At 36.2% G+C, this 12,436-nt stretch overlaps 1 protein-coding gene across 2 annotated transcripts; it reads right to left on the reverse strand.

Moving 5' to 3' along the window:
- Positions 1-2,777: 2,777 nt before the first annotated feature.
- LOC109169586 (protein TIC 20-I, chloroplastic-like) lies at positions 2,778-5,923 on the reverse strand. Of its 2 annotated transcripts, none has more exons than XM_019318463.1 (3): positions 5,815-5,923; positions 4,303-4,509; positions 2,778-3,638 (listed from the first exon to the last, which is right to left on the reverse strand). In XM_019318463.1, the coding sequence occupies exons 2-3, from the start codon at positions 4,478-4,480 to the stop codon at positions 3,001-3,003; spliced, it is 816 nt and encodes a 271-aa protein (XP_019174008.1). In that variant the 5' UTR covers positions 4,481-4,509; positions 5,815-5,923; the 3' UTR covers positions 2,778-3,000. The 2 variants fall into 2 exon arrangements, with proteins under 2 accessions (XP_019174008.1, XP_019174006.1); XM_019318461.1 differs by having other exon boundaries at positions 4,303-4,512; positions 5,811-5,919.
- Between the last annotated feature and the right edge of the window lie 6,513 nt (positions 5,924-12,436).

The following is a 12,436-nucleotide window of genomic DNA, read 5'->3' on the forward strand; positions in this document are numbered from 1 at the left end:
GACATGGTCTACCTAACAAGATACGAGCAGTCTGCATTGGGATATTAGCACACAAGATTTCATCAGAGTAACTGTTAATAAATAAAGGAATAAGAGCCTGTTTGGCTACTCTAGCTTCTCCTGCATCGGTTAACCATTGAAAACGATAAGGAACCGGTTGATCAAACAAAGGTAACTGAAGAAATTTAACCATAGCTGCACTAGCCACATTTGTGCAACTTCCAGAATTTGTTACCACAGTACAAGCATTCCCTCTAATTGACTCTTTAGCACAAAATATATTTTCAATTTGAGACTCATCTTCTTTTATAGGGTGAACATTCAAAACCTCCTTAACAACAAGAGTATGACTTGACTCACTATCAACATATTTAGAATCAATATCTAAAAGTATGAATGGTTCACCCTCAACATGTTCATTGGGGGTTTCAGAATGGTCACCAACCTCATCCTCAGATTTATATTCAAGACAAGAAGTAAAATTTTCAGATTGTGTTGTTATCTTAACTACCCTCTTGTTAGGACAATCACGAGCTATGTGTCTTCTCTCATTACATCTATAACAAATCACTTCTCTATCAAGCTGAGGCCCCATTACCTCACTTACCTTTTCCTTACCTTTGTCTCGTGAATCATCTCTTGGAGGATGACGTTCATCACACCTTTGAGAGGTTGAACGAGTGTTGGTCCATCTTGATGCACCATTGTTGGATTTGTACATTTTCATCTCCTTAATTTTTGATTCAGATTCACGTGCAGCATACAAGGCATCATAAAGGGTGTCATATCTCTGAATACTCATTCCACATCGAATTTCTAAGTTTAATCCATGTACGAAACGAGCAACAGTTTTTGTCTCTTCTTCATGTATGTCTCCTTGTTTAAGCAAAATATTTATAGTTTGGTGGTACTCGTCAACTGACTTTGTTCCTTGCACCGTTCCCTGCAATTTTCTTTCAAGATCATAGAAAAAAAATTTAGGATGAAAGGTTAGACGCATATCTTCCCTCACTTGAACCCAAAATTCATAGGGAATAAAATTAGAAACTCTCTCTCTATTTCTTTTTCGCCACCAAGATAATGCATACCCCTTAAAAGATGTAGCAACTAGCCTAATTTTTGTAAGATCAGAATAGTGCTTTAAATAAAAAAAAAAAGAGTTTCAATAGCATTCTCCCATTCTATGTATTCGGTAGGTCCTTTCTCACCGGTGAAGTTAGGAATTTCAAGTTTAATGTTTCGATTATTTATTTTTGTGAGTAACCATTTCGTGGCGAAGGTTAGAGCATCTATTTTCTGCTCTAATCTCTTACGTGTGTTTGGAACTTCTTCAGCCATCTGTAGATGAGAAACAAAATCTAAAAACAAGAAGATATGTGAGTATTCATGTTAGTGAAACCAAAAAGTTGGCTCGCTCCCTCACTATTCTCAGCTCGCAGGTAAGAGGTGGATTATATGGCTCTAGGGATGCACTACACACTCTTACAAACACACAGTCCACTCGTGTATCGCTCAAGGTGGCAGATACTCTCACAAACCTTTTTCCAAAAAGGAAAATTCTAGTCCGGAACTCAAGTTGATATGGATTCAACCTCAAAGTTCAAGAAAACATACCTTGGAAAACTTCACAAGCCTTTGAGAGTAAGGTGTATCGCGAGGTAGGTAATAAAATTGAGAGCAAGAAGCAAAGAAAAAAAATGAGAATACAAGCAAAGAAACTAAGCAAGATTTGAAAGAAAAAGGGAAGCAAAGAAAGAAGTATGGCAAAAAGATATGCAGGACCAATATCAGAAGATACACAAAAAAAAAAAAAAAAAAAAAAAAATGTAAAGAGGTTCAAGTGTACCATAACCAAATAGGAATATATCAAGAACTCCTTCCAACCTTATACTTTTCCCCTTCCCTGTCCCTCCAAAATTCTCCTACCAGCCAAATTCTTTCCCCAACCTTATTCTTCTTCTTTATTGATTTTTTTTTTTTTTTTGATTTTTTGATAAGTAACCTCCAAATAACTACTGTAAATATCAACAAAAATTTCGGACCAAGAAGATCCACACAACCCCTTCAAAACGTAATCAAGAATTTCAAGAATCACCTAAAAAACAGAAACGATGTCCTTACTTCGAAGATCAATATCTCAATGACCGTAAGATTCTTCAATCATCGAATGTAGTACAATCAATCACCGAATATGGTACAATCTTATAGCACAAGACTTATATAATTTCACTAATATTAAAATTTTTCTTGGCATGATGACAAGTGTACCCAAATTACGATAGAAACCTAACTCTTTAAAAATTACTCAACTCTTAATTTTTATTTTTATTTTATTATAAGGAAATGGGAATACTCACAATACAAGTTACTATATCATGATCTTCTATATCCACTAACATACTTTCTCAACCTGTTGAACCACAAAGAGTCAACGACGCTTCCAGGTTTGATCTCATGACCTCCCATATGGGAGAGGTCACTACATGCCATCTGAGCACAAAGTGTTTGGCATTAAACAGCTTTTCTAGGTGATAATCGAAAAAAGTTCTACTACATTATTCTCAAATCTTACTCCCTCAATTTTACTCAATGATAAGCTATTTTTTTCATGTGAATCTCAATATAAATGTCTACATTAAAATTTTGTATGAGTGTAAAAATTGAAAATAGAAAATGAGAGTACACAGCATTTTTCAATCGAGAATAACGGTTTTGGGACTGGTTCTTAAAAATAATTTTGTTGAAAATAAATCCTCAAGGATATTATTATCCAGATAAAGTAAGAAAATTACAACACTGCAGAAAAATGAAATCATCTCAAATGTCAAATCCAAAGTACATTTGAACTCTGGAGTCACAATCTCTCCCTAATGGACACTTTAATAATGCCTAGAATTGTAAATTTTACAGTAGAAAGCCCAACGCATTACGCATCTACACAAACAAAATAAGCAAAAACATTACCTGGTTCGATACTAGTACAACAGCTCATTTTGCTAATTAATCATAAGGAATCTGAATATAAGCTGCATCACAGAGAAAGGGAACATCAGCATACATCCCAGTAAGTGCACACCCGATGCACTGCGTGACCGTAAAGAGATAACCAAACGCAACAGCGGTCCAGAAATGCATTCCAATCTTGCCCCAATATACCGATAGTGGCATCCAACGGCTTATGGTTCCGATAACTTGTAGGGAGATCTCCAAGAGCATACCCATCACCACATGGAACCGTAAGAAATGGGGCCATTCCTTTCTCCTCACAATTCCAAGGTAAGCAATGAAGAAATATGCCATGAGAAACCAACTGGGTAACCTCCCTAGAGATTGCAGAAAAGGATAGGTCAAGAATTCAAACGCCTCCAACTGGTGGTGGAGATGGTATGCAGTCTCAGCATACATCCATGTCTCGTGGAAGGGCATAAAATAAGGGAGGCATGCTATGGTTCTCCACCACCATCTTGGCTTCTTAGTCATGGCTGGGTATCGAAAACTTTTAGGGACATCCTTGGATGCTCTTGGGGAGAGAGAAAATCTACTTCGCCTTGGTAATTTGGGCAGAGCATCTAAGAAACCACGATATTCCCCACATATAACAGGTGATGCTGCAGATGAAAGACTCAGAAACCTAGTTCCTGCCAAAAAAATAAAAATAAAAAAATACAGGAAAATTGCAAAAACATGTAGAAAAAGGAACCAGAGTGTTCCAGAATTGAGACAATTCAATAAAATGCCCCACGGAGATGCAAGTATTTTATATAATTGAAACCAGAAATATGGATTTCCCAAGTTATTGATTCACCAACAAGCCAATTTGCTATAGTTATTCACATATCCTTTAGAGGTTCTGAGTGTTTTAAGTAAAACTAAAAATGAAGCTACTATTAGTACTGAAGTTATTTGCAACACAAAAATATGAATGAGGTCTCTGATCTCTATTATCATGCACAATATTTGTTTGGACAATGCAACGAATTAAACAAGACACAATTACTGCCTATTAATGTTGTTTGAACATTGTAGTTTGACTCTTATGAGAAGCTCCAATAATACCTTCCAGGAAACTAACAAAGAAAAACGTAAAGTATAAACAAGCCACCAAAGGGGAAATAGTACGAAAAAGAAAATATCAGCTTATGATAAATGTACTATGAACAGCTGAATGAGTAATCAAAGAAAGAACCTTATGCTGCAAGTGTAAAACAAAAGGACTAATTCCCAAGTAAATATTTTACTACACAAAAAAGCAGACTAAACATTTGGTGCGGGAAAAATGTCGGATTCTGAATAAATACAAACCTTTGGAGAAGCAAGAAGTAAGATTGTGATGAGGTGCATATGAGTTCCTAATTGATGAGAAGGCTGCCCTGAAAGGCAGTAGAGAAAGCCGCGCAGATGTTGAATTGCAGGACTTGGAATTAGCCTCAAAGGGTGTATAAACACCCCCAGAAGTCAGAAAGCATCCATTGGCACTCATATTCAAGCCCTTGGATGAAGATCTAGTATCTACATTGATAACAGGTAATCATACTGTTAGTCATAAATGAAAGTTAACTGACTATTAGGTGAAAAACAAAAGGGCTTGAATTGCTCAGTAATTTTTTTTAACATAAGTTTCCAGCAAAACTGCAAATATATGTAAGTTACATAGATTGGCTCAAATTAACTAAAGGTAACATTTACAAAGTCTCACCTCCATCCTCCAATCTAACATTCCATATTTTATAAAAATAGAAATAAAATGAACTATTAGATTTTATTCAGAAACTTTCATCCAATTCAGGCATTTCCCAAGGTTTTCACAAAAAGAAATATGAATAGAAAGATATCCAATACCATAATGTGGATTCTATTATAGTATTATCACACTCCAAACTACCAATAAAATTGAAGAAAACCAAAGTACAGAAAGAATGTCCCTTGTCAAAAGAGGTGCTCCTCGGAGGTTCCAAGATGCATTTGGTGTGCATCTTGCTGATCTTTGGAAGCAATCAATGCTTGCTTAGCATTTATTGTGAGGTAAGTTTCTACATCATACCATTAAAAAAACACAAAAAGTCTAAGCATTTTTCTTATTAAAAAATCAAGAAAATGTTCAATTCAAATAGATATCGCTCAATAGTCTATTATTGTCTCCAAAATCCCTGGCCAGTGTTCAATATAAGTATATAACAACACTAACAAGCATGGGGATGAGCTTCAAGCTATTCCTTCTATGAATATCAAAACCCAAAACTAGGACAGGATCCTCTTTAGACTCTAAGACAGAATTTATTCAAAATTTAAACAAAACTCCAAGAGTAGAGCTAATAGCCTGCCATCCTTTGATTAACCATAATACAGTTTACACCCCAAGATCTTATTTCCCCAGGAAAAAAAAAAACTCGACTACAATTCAAAGGCTTAAGACCAGCAACAACCAAAAAAAAAAGGGTAAACTCTATACTTCATCTTAAACGCATTTGAGCCTCTATGCTATTGAAATTCTCAAATGCACACTTCTTACCCTAAATTAAGCAGTAATTCAGCAAGGTGCTGTTATGAAACTAGTAGTAAACTAAAATAGGGCAAGACAAATGCACAATCTGCAGTAATCATTCAATTGGACCTACAAAATTAATACTGAAATTTGAAGAGCACATTCTTTTTGTCGCAAGACATAGTTTTTAAAGCAGAAAGATAAAACAATTAACCATAACAACTATATCAATATAAATTCAATAGCCCGCTTAATCATTTCCGTATATATACATGCTTATACATATACTCCGTAGTATACACACACATACAGAGAGATTACTGATTACTTACTTGTTGAAAGACATAGATACCAAAATGCAGAGCGAGCGAGCGCGCGAGAGAGAGAGGCTTCGTTATCCTGCCTGCGGCTAGTAAGTAGTGACGAGAAATGCCTGCAAAACAGTTGAAAAGCCACAAGATGGGTGGTGAAATTATGGGCCTGGCCCAATACCTTATGAGCTTTATTTACTTGGGAAAATATAAGAGTTAATACTCAAAATGTCCTCCGACTATTAGCTAATACACGATTTTGTCCCAAAGAATTAAAAGTACTTAATTTAGTCCTCTAACTTTTAAATCAAACCCAATGTGGTCCTCTGTTACAATTGTCGTTTATTCACCGTTATTTTGAGGGCAAAGAAGTCAATTTACTTGGTCCAAACTAAGTTTCTTCCTCTGGTCAACATCGATGGAGGCCCTCTCTTCGTTTGACTTATACCCGGCATGCAGAGGAGTCTGGTAATGGAACAGATGGTGGTGGCTTCCTGTTCGTCTGAGTTATTTCCAAATCGTCAGCCCTCTAGTGAGACAATAGCTACGGCCACTGGCGTTGCTCCGTCTCGTGGTCTCGGATTACGAACGGCTGGGGGTTCTCATGGGGGAAGGACACCGGTGAGAGCTGGATCTACCGGAGTGGTCTTCCTCTTCCTCTCGGGGAAACTCTCTCTCTCTCTCTCTCTCCCTACAACACTTAGAATTCCTCTCCACTCTTTTGACAAGACACTTAATAATTTAGACTATCAAATGGTACCGTGTTCCTCTAATCATCAGAAAAGAGAAATTCAATCTATCTGAAGAAAGAAGGAAAAAAAAATATCACAGCTTCGACTTGCATCACTGCCACTCGCTGCAGCATATCTCCGTCTCAACACATGCAACAGCAGATCATCGAAGTTTAGTGGAGGTTGCCTTCGTCGATATGTTGCCTTCGCCCTAAAAAAAATGAAAGAGAGAAATCTGTTCCACCGCTTATTTTCTTCTCTGCCTCCCTCTCTCTTCAAGAGATCTAAGCTTGTTAATGTGGTTTCAGGTCTGAAGCTTCACGAGCCAGTGACACAAAACTCCGTCACCAATTTTTAGTTTTCCTTTCCTCCCTCAAAATTTTCAAAAATGGGGAAACATAATTGAGCTTAGAGTAGGGGAAAAAAAAACAGAGAGGAAAGTTGCTGGAGAAGCTATGGGATGACGTTATGGCCGAAATCTCCTCCCTAGGCCAAAAGAAATTGTTGACTCAAAGTGTTTTGTTAAAGTTATGTGCAAAAAGAATTCCAGTTCTATAAAGGAATACCAGTCATAAGAGGAATAGCTAATGAAGAATACTAGTTCTAAAGGGAATTGTTATTGAAGTTTTTCTAGTTCTAGTTTGATTAGGAATAACTTTGTTATTCACGAATCTGTTAGGAGTAGTTACTATAAATAGGGATTGTCCTTTATTGTAGAACTTAGGCATTCAACATTAATCTTGTGAGGTATGAGAGTCTTTGAGAATAAGATACTAAATTTCCCTAGAAAGTAGTACATGTGTTTAGGTTCAATAGTTTGGTAGGAAAGATCATTCTATTGTGTAATCCCAGGTTTCAAACAGTGTACTTTAAGTATTGAGCTTTTAGTGGATTTAGGCAAGTTCTCAAATTGAAAAGTGCCTCACAGATTAGGGTTGTTTGCCCAAACTGCGTTACAGATCGTTTGTGTTACAACGTCAGTTTCAACATCACTGTGTGTTGCGCTTATATATATTTCAATTGGTATCATAGCCAAACTGCTTAAGTTACTAGCAGGATCCTAATGGAGTTTCCAAGAGAAGGACTATCAAACACAGAAGGGATACAGTGCTATGAGTGCAAAGGGTTTGGATACATCCAGTCAGAATGTCCAACATACTTTAAAAGGAAGAACAAAGCATATGTGACAACACTAAGCGATGACTCAGACAGTGAAGAAGATACCAACACTAATTTCGTAGCATTCACCACAAATCATGAGATTGACAACGGAAACGAAAATGATATACAAGAACTGCTAGAGTCATATACACAACTGCATGCTAAATGGGAACAAATCATCAAAGTAAATCTTGAACTCATACATGAAAATTAGTTTCTAAAAGATGAAAAAGAGAGTAATGAAAAATGCCTTAAAGATACTCAGAATGAATTAATGGAGTCGAAAGGCAGAGAAGCCAAACTGTTACAAGAGATTAAGGCACTAACTGAGAGGCCTAGATCTCCAAATCCAGCATCCAATGAAAGTCATTCTTCTGAAATTCCTGAAGTGTCGCAACATCACTTCTAACACCAAAGGAGGATGATATGTTATTACTGTCACAGACTAGGGCACATAAAAGCATACTGCTTCAAAAGACAAAATGATCTGTATTACAGACAAATCAACAGAGATTGGTCAGTACAAAGCAAGAAAATCTGGGTAAGAAAAGATCAGAATGTTGCCTACACCTCAAAAACTAGCAAAGAACAAAATGTATAGTATTTTGACAGCGGGTGTTCAAGGCATATGACTGGAAATCCAGAAAATCTGGAAAACATTCAGTATAAGAATGAATGACATATTACCTTTGGAGATGGAGGAAAAGGCCAGATCATTGCAAGCGGCATCTTGAATGTCCATGGGCTGCCTAAGTTGCCAAAAGTCCTCCTAGTACAAAGTCTAGAAACAAATCTAATCAGCATAAGTCAGCTTTGTGAAGATGAACTCAAAGTAGAATTCTCTAAAGACAATTGCACTGTGTTTAATCAGATTCACAAGTGTGTCATGATGGGAAAAAGGTCCGCAAACAAATGTTATACATGGGATGGTGACCTATCTGGTATACAAACAACCAACAAGCAAAAACAATCACGGCACCAACATATGAGACACATAAATTCTCATGACATCAAAGGCGACCAAGAAATATTCCTAGACTAGTTAGGTTATTCATCAAACAGTAAGACTTTCAGTGTAGACAGTACAATGGAATCCATTAATGTGGTTATTAATGACACAATTTCAAGAATAACCACTAATGATGACGAAAGTCCCAGAGTTGTTGAAACAACTATTCCAACACCTCTGACTACTGTTATGCAGAATCACAAAACAGAAACAGAACCAGATGAAGAAAAGGATGATGGCTCTGCAACGATCATTATGAGCCCTGTTCTGATTTCACAAGAACCCTACCAAATTATTCAAGATGAGCACGAACCACCCCCAGCCTGTTTGTGCGAGACAGCTCTGGAGGGCGAGGGTTGTCTGGCAGTGGCAACGGAGCGTTTTTCGGCGATGACTATGTCACCGGAAATTGGAGAAATTCCAGTTTCGTCTAGGTTATCTCATGAAGATCAGATCTGATATTTTAGAGATCATTTGGAAGAGATTTCACCGGATTTTGTGCTATTTCCAGAAATTAATGATGGCGCAGAGTTAGTACGTTCGAAATTCCGGTCAGGAAATCTAGATGCGATCGTAAGGCAGAAGAGACCGATTGATGGAATCTCAGTGGATTCATGTTTGCATGGCCAGAATACATCTCCGATTAAAAGAATTCTTGACAGATTGTCTCAGCTTTGGCGTCACACTCCTCCGATGTGCAATTTCCCTTCAGGATGTCACGATTGAGGAGAAGTGATGAAATCAAAGGCGTTTGTGGTAATAACAGAGGAAGAATAAATCAGAGGAGAAATTTGTTGTGATAGGCCGATTTAATTGGGAGGAATTGACCGGCGAGGGATGTAATTAAGGCAAGAATTTTGATCAAGCATTCTTCTTGGGGGAGAAATACAGATTGGATCTTTGAATGCAAATACAATTGAAATACAGAGGGATCATTTTAGTAAAAAAAAAAAATTTAACAAATCATACTCAAAGATAGCATTCACCAATAACAGAGATACATGGAATCAATTAAGGGGGAGATGAGTCAGAAGTCAAAGGAAGTCAATGCTTTTTATGGAATCAAGGTTTTTGCCAAAATTTTGACAAAGGGAGAGAATGTTGACTCAAAGTGTTTTGTCAAAGTTGTGTGCAAAAAGAATTCCAGTTCTATAAAGGAATACCAGTCATAAGAGGAATAGCTAATGAAGAATACTAGTTCTAAAGGGAATTGTTATTGAAGTTTTTCTAGTTCTAGTTTGATTATGAATAACTTTGTTATTCATGAATCTGTTAGGAGTAGTTACTATAAATAGGGATTGTCCTTTATTGTAGAACTCAGACATTCAACATTAATCTTGTGAGGTATGAGAGCCTTTGATAATAGGATACTAAATTCCCCTAGAAAGTAGTACATGTGTTTAGGTTCAATAGTTTGGTAGGAAAGATCATTCTATTGTGTAATCTCAGGTTCCAAACAGTGTACTTTAAATATTGAGCTTTTAGTGGATTTAGGCAAGTTCTCAAATTGAGAAGTGCCTCGCGGAATAGGGTTGTTTGCCCGAACTGCGTTACAGATCGTTTGTGTTACAACGTCAATTTCAACATCACTGTGTGCTGCGCTTATATATATATTTCAGAAATTGCTAAGCTTTCACTATTATAAGAGTAAAAAACTACTTGCTACTTCTAAATCTCTATCCGGGTTCATGCAGACTATTATAAATGTTCAGCGGCTAACGCCGGTTCTCTGAGCTGACGAGTTGTTTTAATGGGGAAAGACGGTGACGAGATGAGGGGTGAGTTAGAGGAGAGGCAAATTAACGAGGAATACGAGATTTAATTTGGAAGAAGAATACTCTGTTTCTCTATGATGATCTGGTTATCACCTCACGCGCTTGAGTGGCTTGTGTTTACCGTCGAATGGCTTCCCGACCTGGAACGGTGGGAAGAGCCACCTGGGAAGGATTACTCAGTCCAGAAGGTTATTCTAGGGACCCACACTTCCGAGAACAAGCCGAATGACCTCATGCTCGCCAAAGAAATGTGATTTATCAACTAAAATGACGTTTATGCCATTCAAAATAACAGTGGATAGATGACAATTCTAACGGAGGACCACATTGGGTACCGTTTGAAAACTAAGAGGACTAAATTGAGTACGTTTAATTCTTCGGGACAAAATCGAGTATTATCTAATAGTCGGGGGACTATTTTGGGTACTAACTCGAAAATATAAATTCTACTCCAAACTTGTACTCCCTCTCTCAAAATTCTTCTGTAACAAAACTTTATTTGTATACATACACACATTGAAATAGAAGAACATCTAGAATAACACAATATCACCATACGTATCTAGATATAAATTTCAACAATTTATATTGTGGACCAGGGCCCACATAGCATTATGGACCCTGGATCAAAACGACGTCTTTTTGATATGTAATCTTTAACAGATTCTGTAATTTCCCGTTTATCATGTTTCAACACAAATTTTAATCTATTCTAGGTACAAAATTCATACGCTTAAGGTACAAAATTGCATAACATGAGATACAAAAACGTATAACACAAGACACATACATGTTTTATATTTTAATTATTCTCAAATTTGATTTATGTAGATAATTTATGTCCTATAGGCACATAATTTCATAATACAAGACATAAATTCGTAAAACAAGACACAGAATATGTTGTGTGTTACACAACTACTAATCTATTTCATGTACAAAATCCATACGCTTGAGGTACATAATTGCATAACATGAGATACAGAAACGCATAACGCAAGACACATACACATGTTTTATATTTACTTTAGTTAGGTACAAAAACGCATGTTATATTTACTTTATTTCAGGTACAGAATCCATACGCTTAAGGTACAAAATTGCATAACATGAAACACAGAAACGCATAACACGAGATACAGACACATGATTTACAGAAAAAAAAATCTCCGTAACGTGAACTGAACAACAAATGGTCACCGTCAAAATTAAAGTTCAAAACGACGTCGTATAAGACTAGGGTCCACAATGCACTATGGACCCTGGTCCACGGTATAACGATTGGTAAATTTCTTCGATAAATAGCGTCATTATTCTTCATAATGGGAGAAAATATTTTTTAATATTTATGAGAGAGGCTTTTAACTTGGCTCCAAAAAGGATAGATACATAAATGAATAAATTTTATACATTCCCAATCACTTGGAAAAAATAATCGTACCCGCTAAGCTAGATTTACTTTCCTTAATATCATTGAATTAGAATTCTAGTTGACCCAAACTTTCTTAAGTCAAAGATTACACCAAGAGTGAAAACTATTTTTCTACCTTTTAAATTTTGAAGAAAATTTGAACTTCACTATCAAATGCCCTCTAAATTCAAATGGTTAGGTTACTGCAAGTGTGCAAGTGATCAAACAAACTAAATTCTAACAAAAAATAGACTCAATAAACATTAGATGAGTCTAATAAGTACGACAAATAAACTAATATAAGACAAAAAATATGTGTCTACAAGAAACAATAGCAAAACCTAGTTGTTGTTTGCAACAATAATAAAATTTTTGCTATGATTTTTTTTTATAGATATATGTGAAAATAAAAAGATAAAAATAAAAGTATATTAATATTTATGAAAGTTTTGAAACGTACCATAAAATTTGACAAGAATAAATAAAAAGTTTGTTTGGTTTAGATAGAGAAAAAAAATATGTAGAGAAAGTTGAAATGTTTGGGGTTGGATTCCAA

This window comes from Ipomoea nil, unplaced genomic scaffold (assembly GCF_001879475.1).
Source record: "Ipomoea nil cultivar Tokyo-kokei standard unplaced genomic scaffold, Asagao_1.1 scaffold3314, whole genome shotgun sequence".
Taxonomy (NCBI): domain Eukaryota; kingdom Viridiplantae; phylum Streptophyta; class Magnoliopsida; order Solanales; family Convolvulaceae; genus Ipomoea; species Ipomoea nil.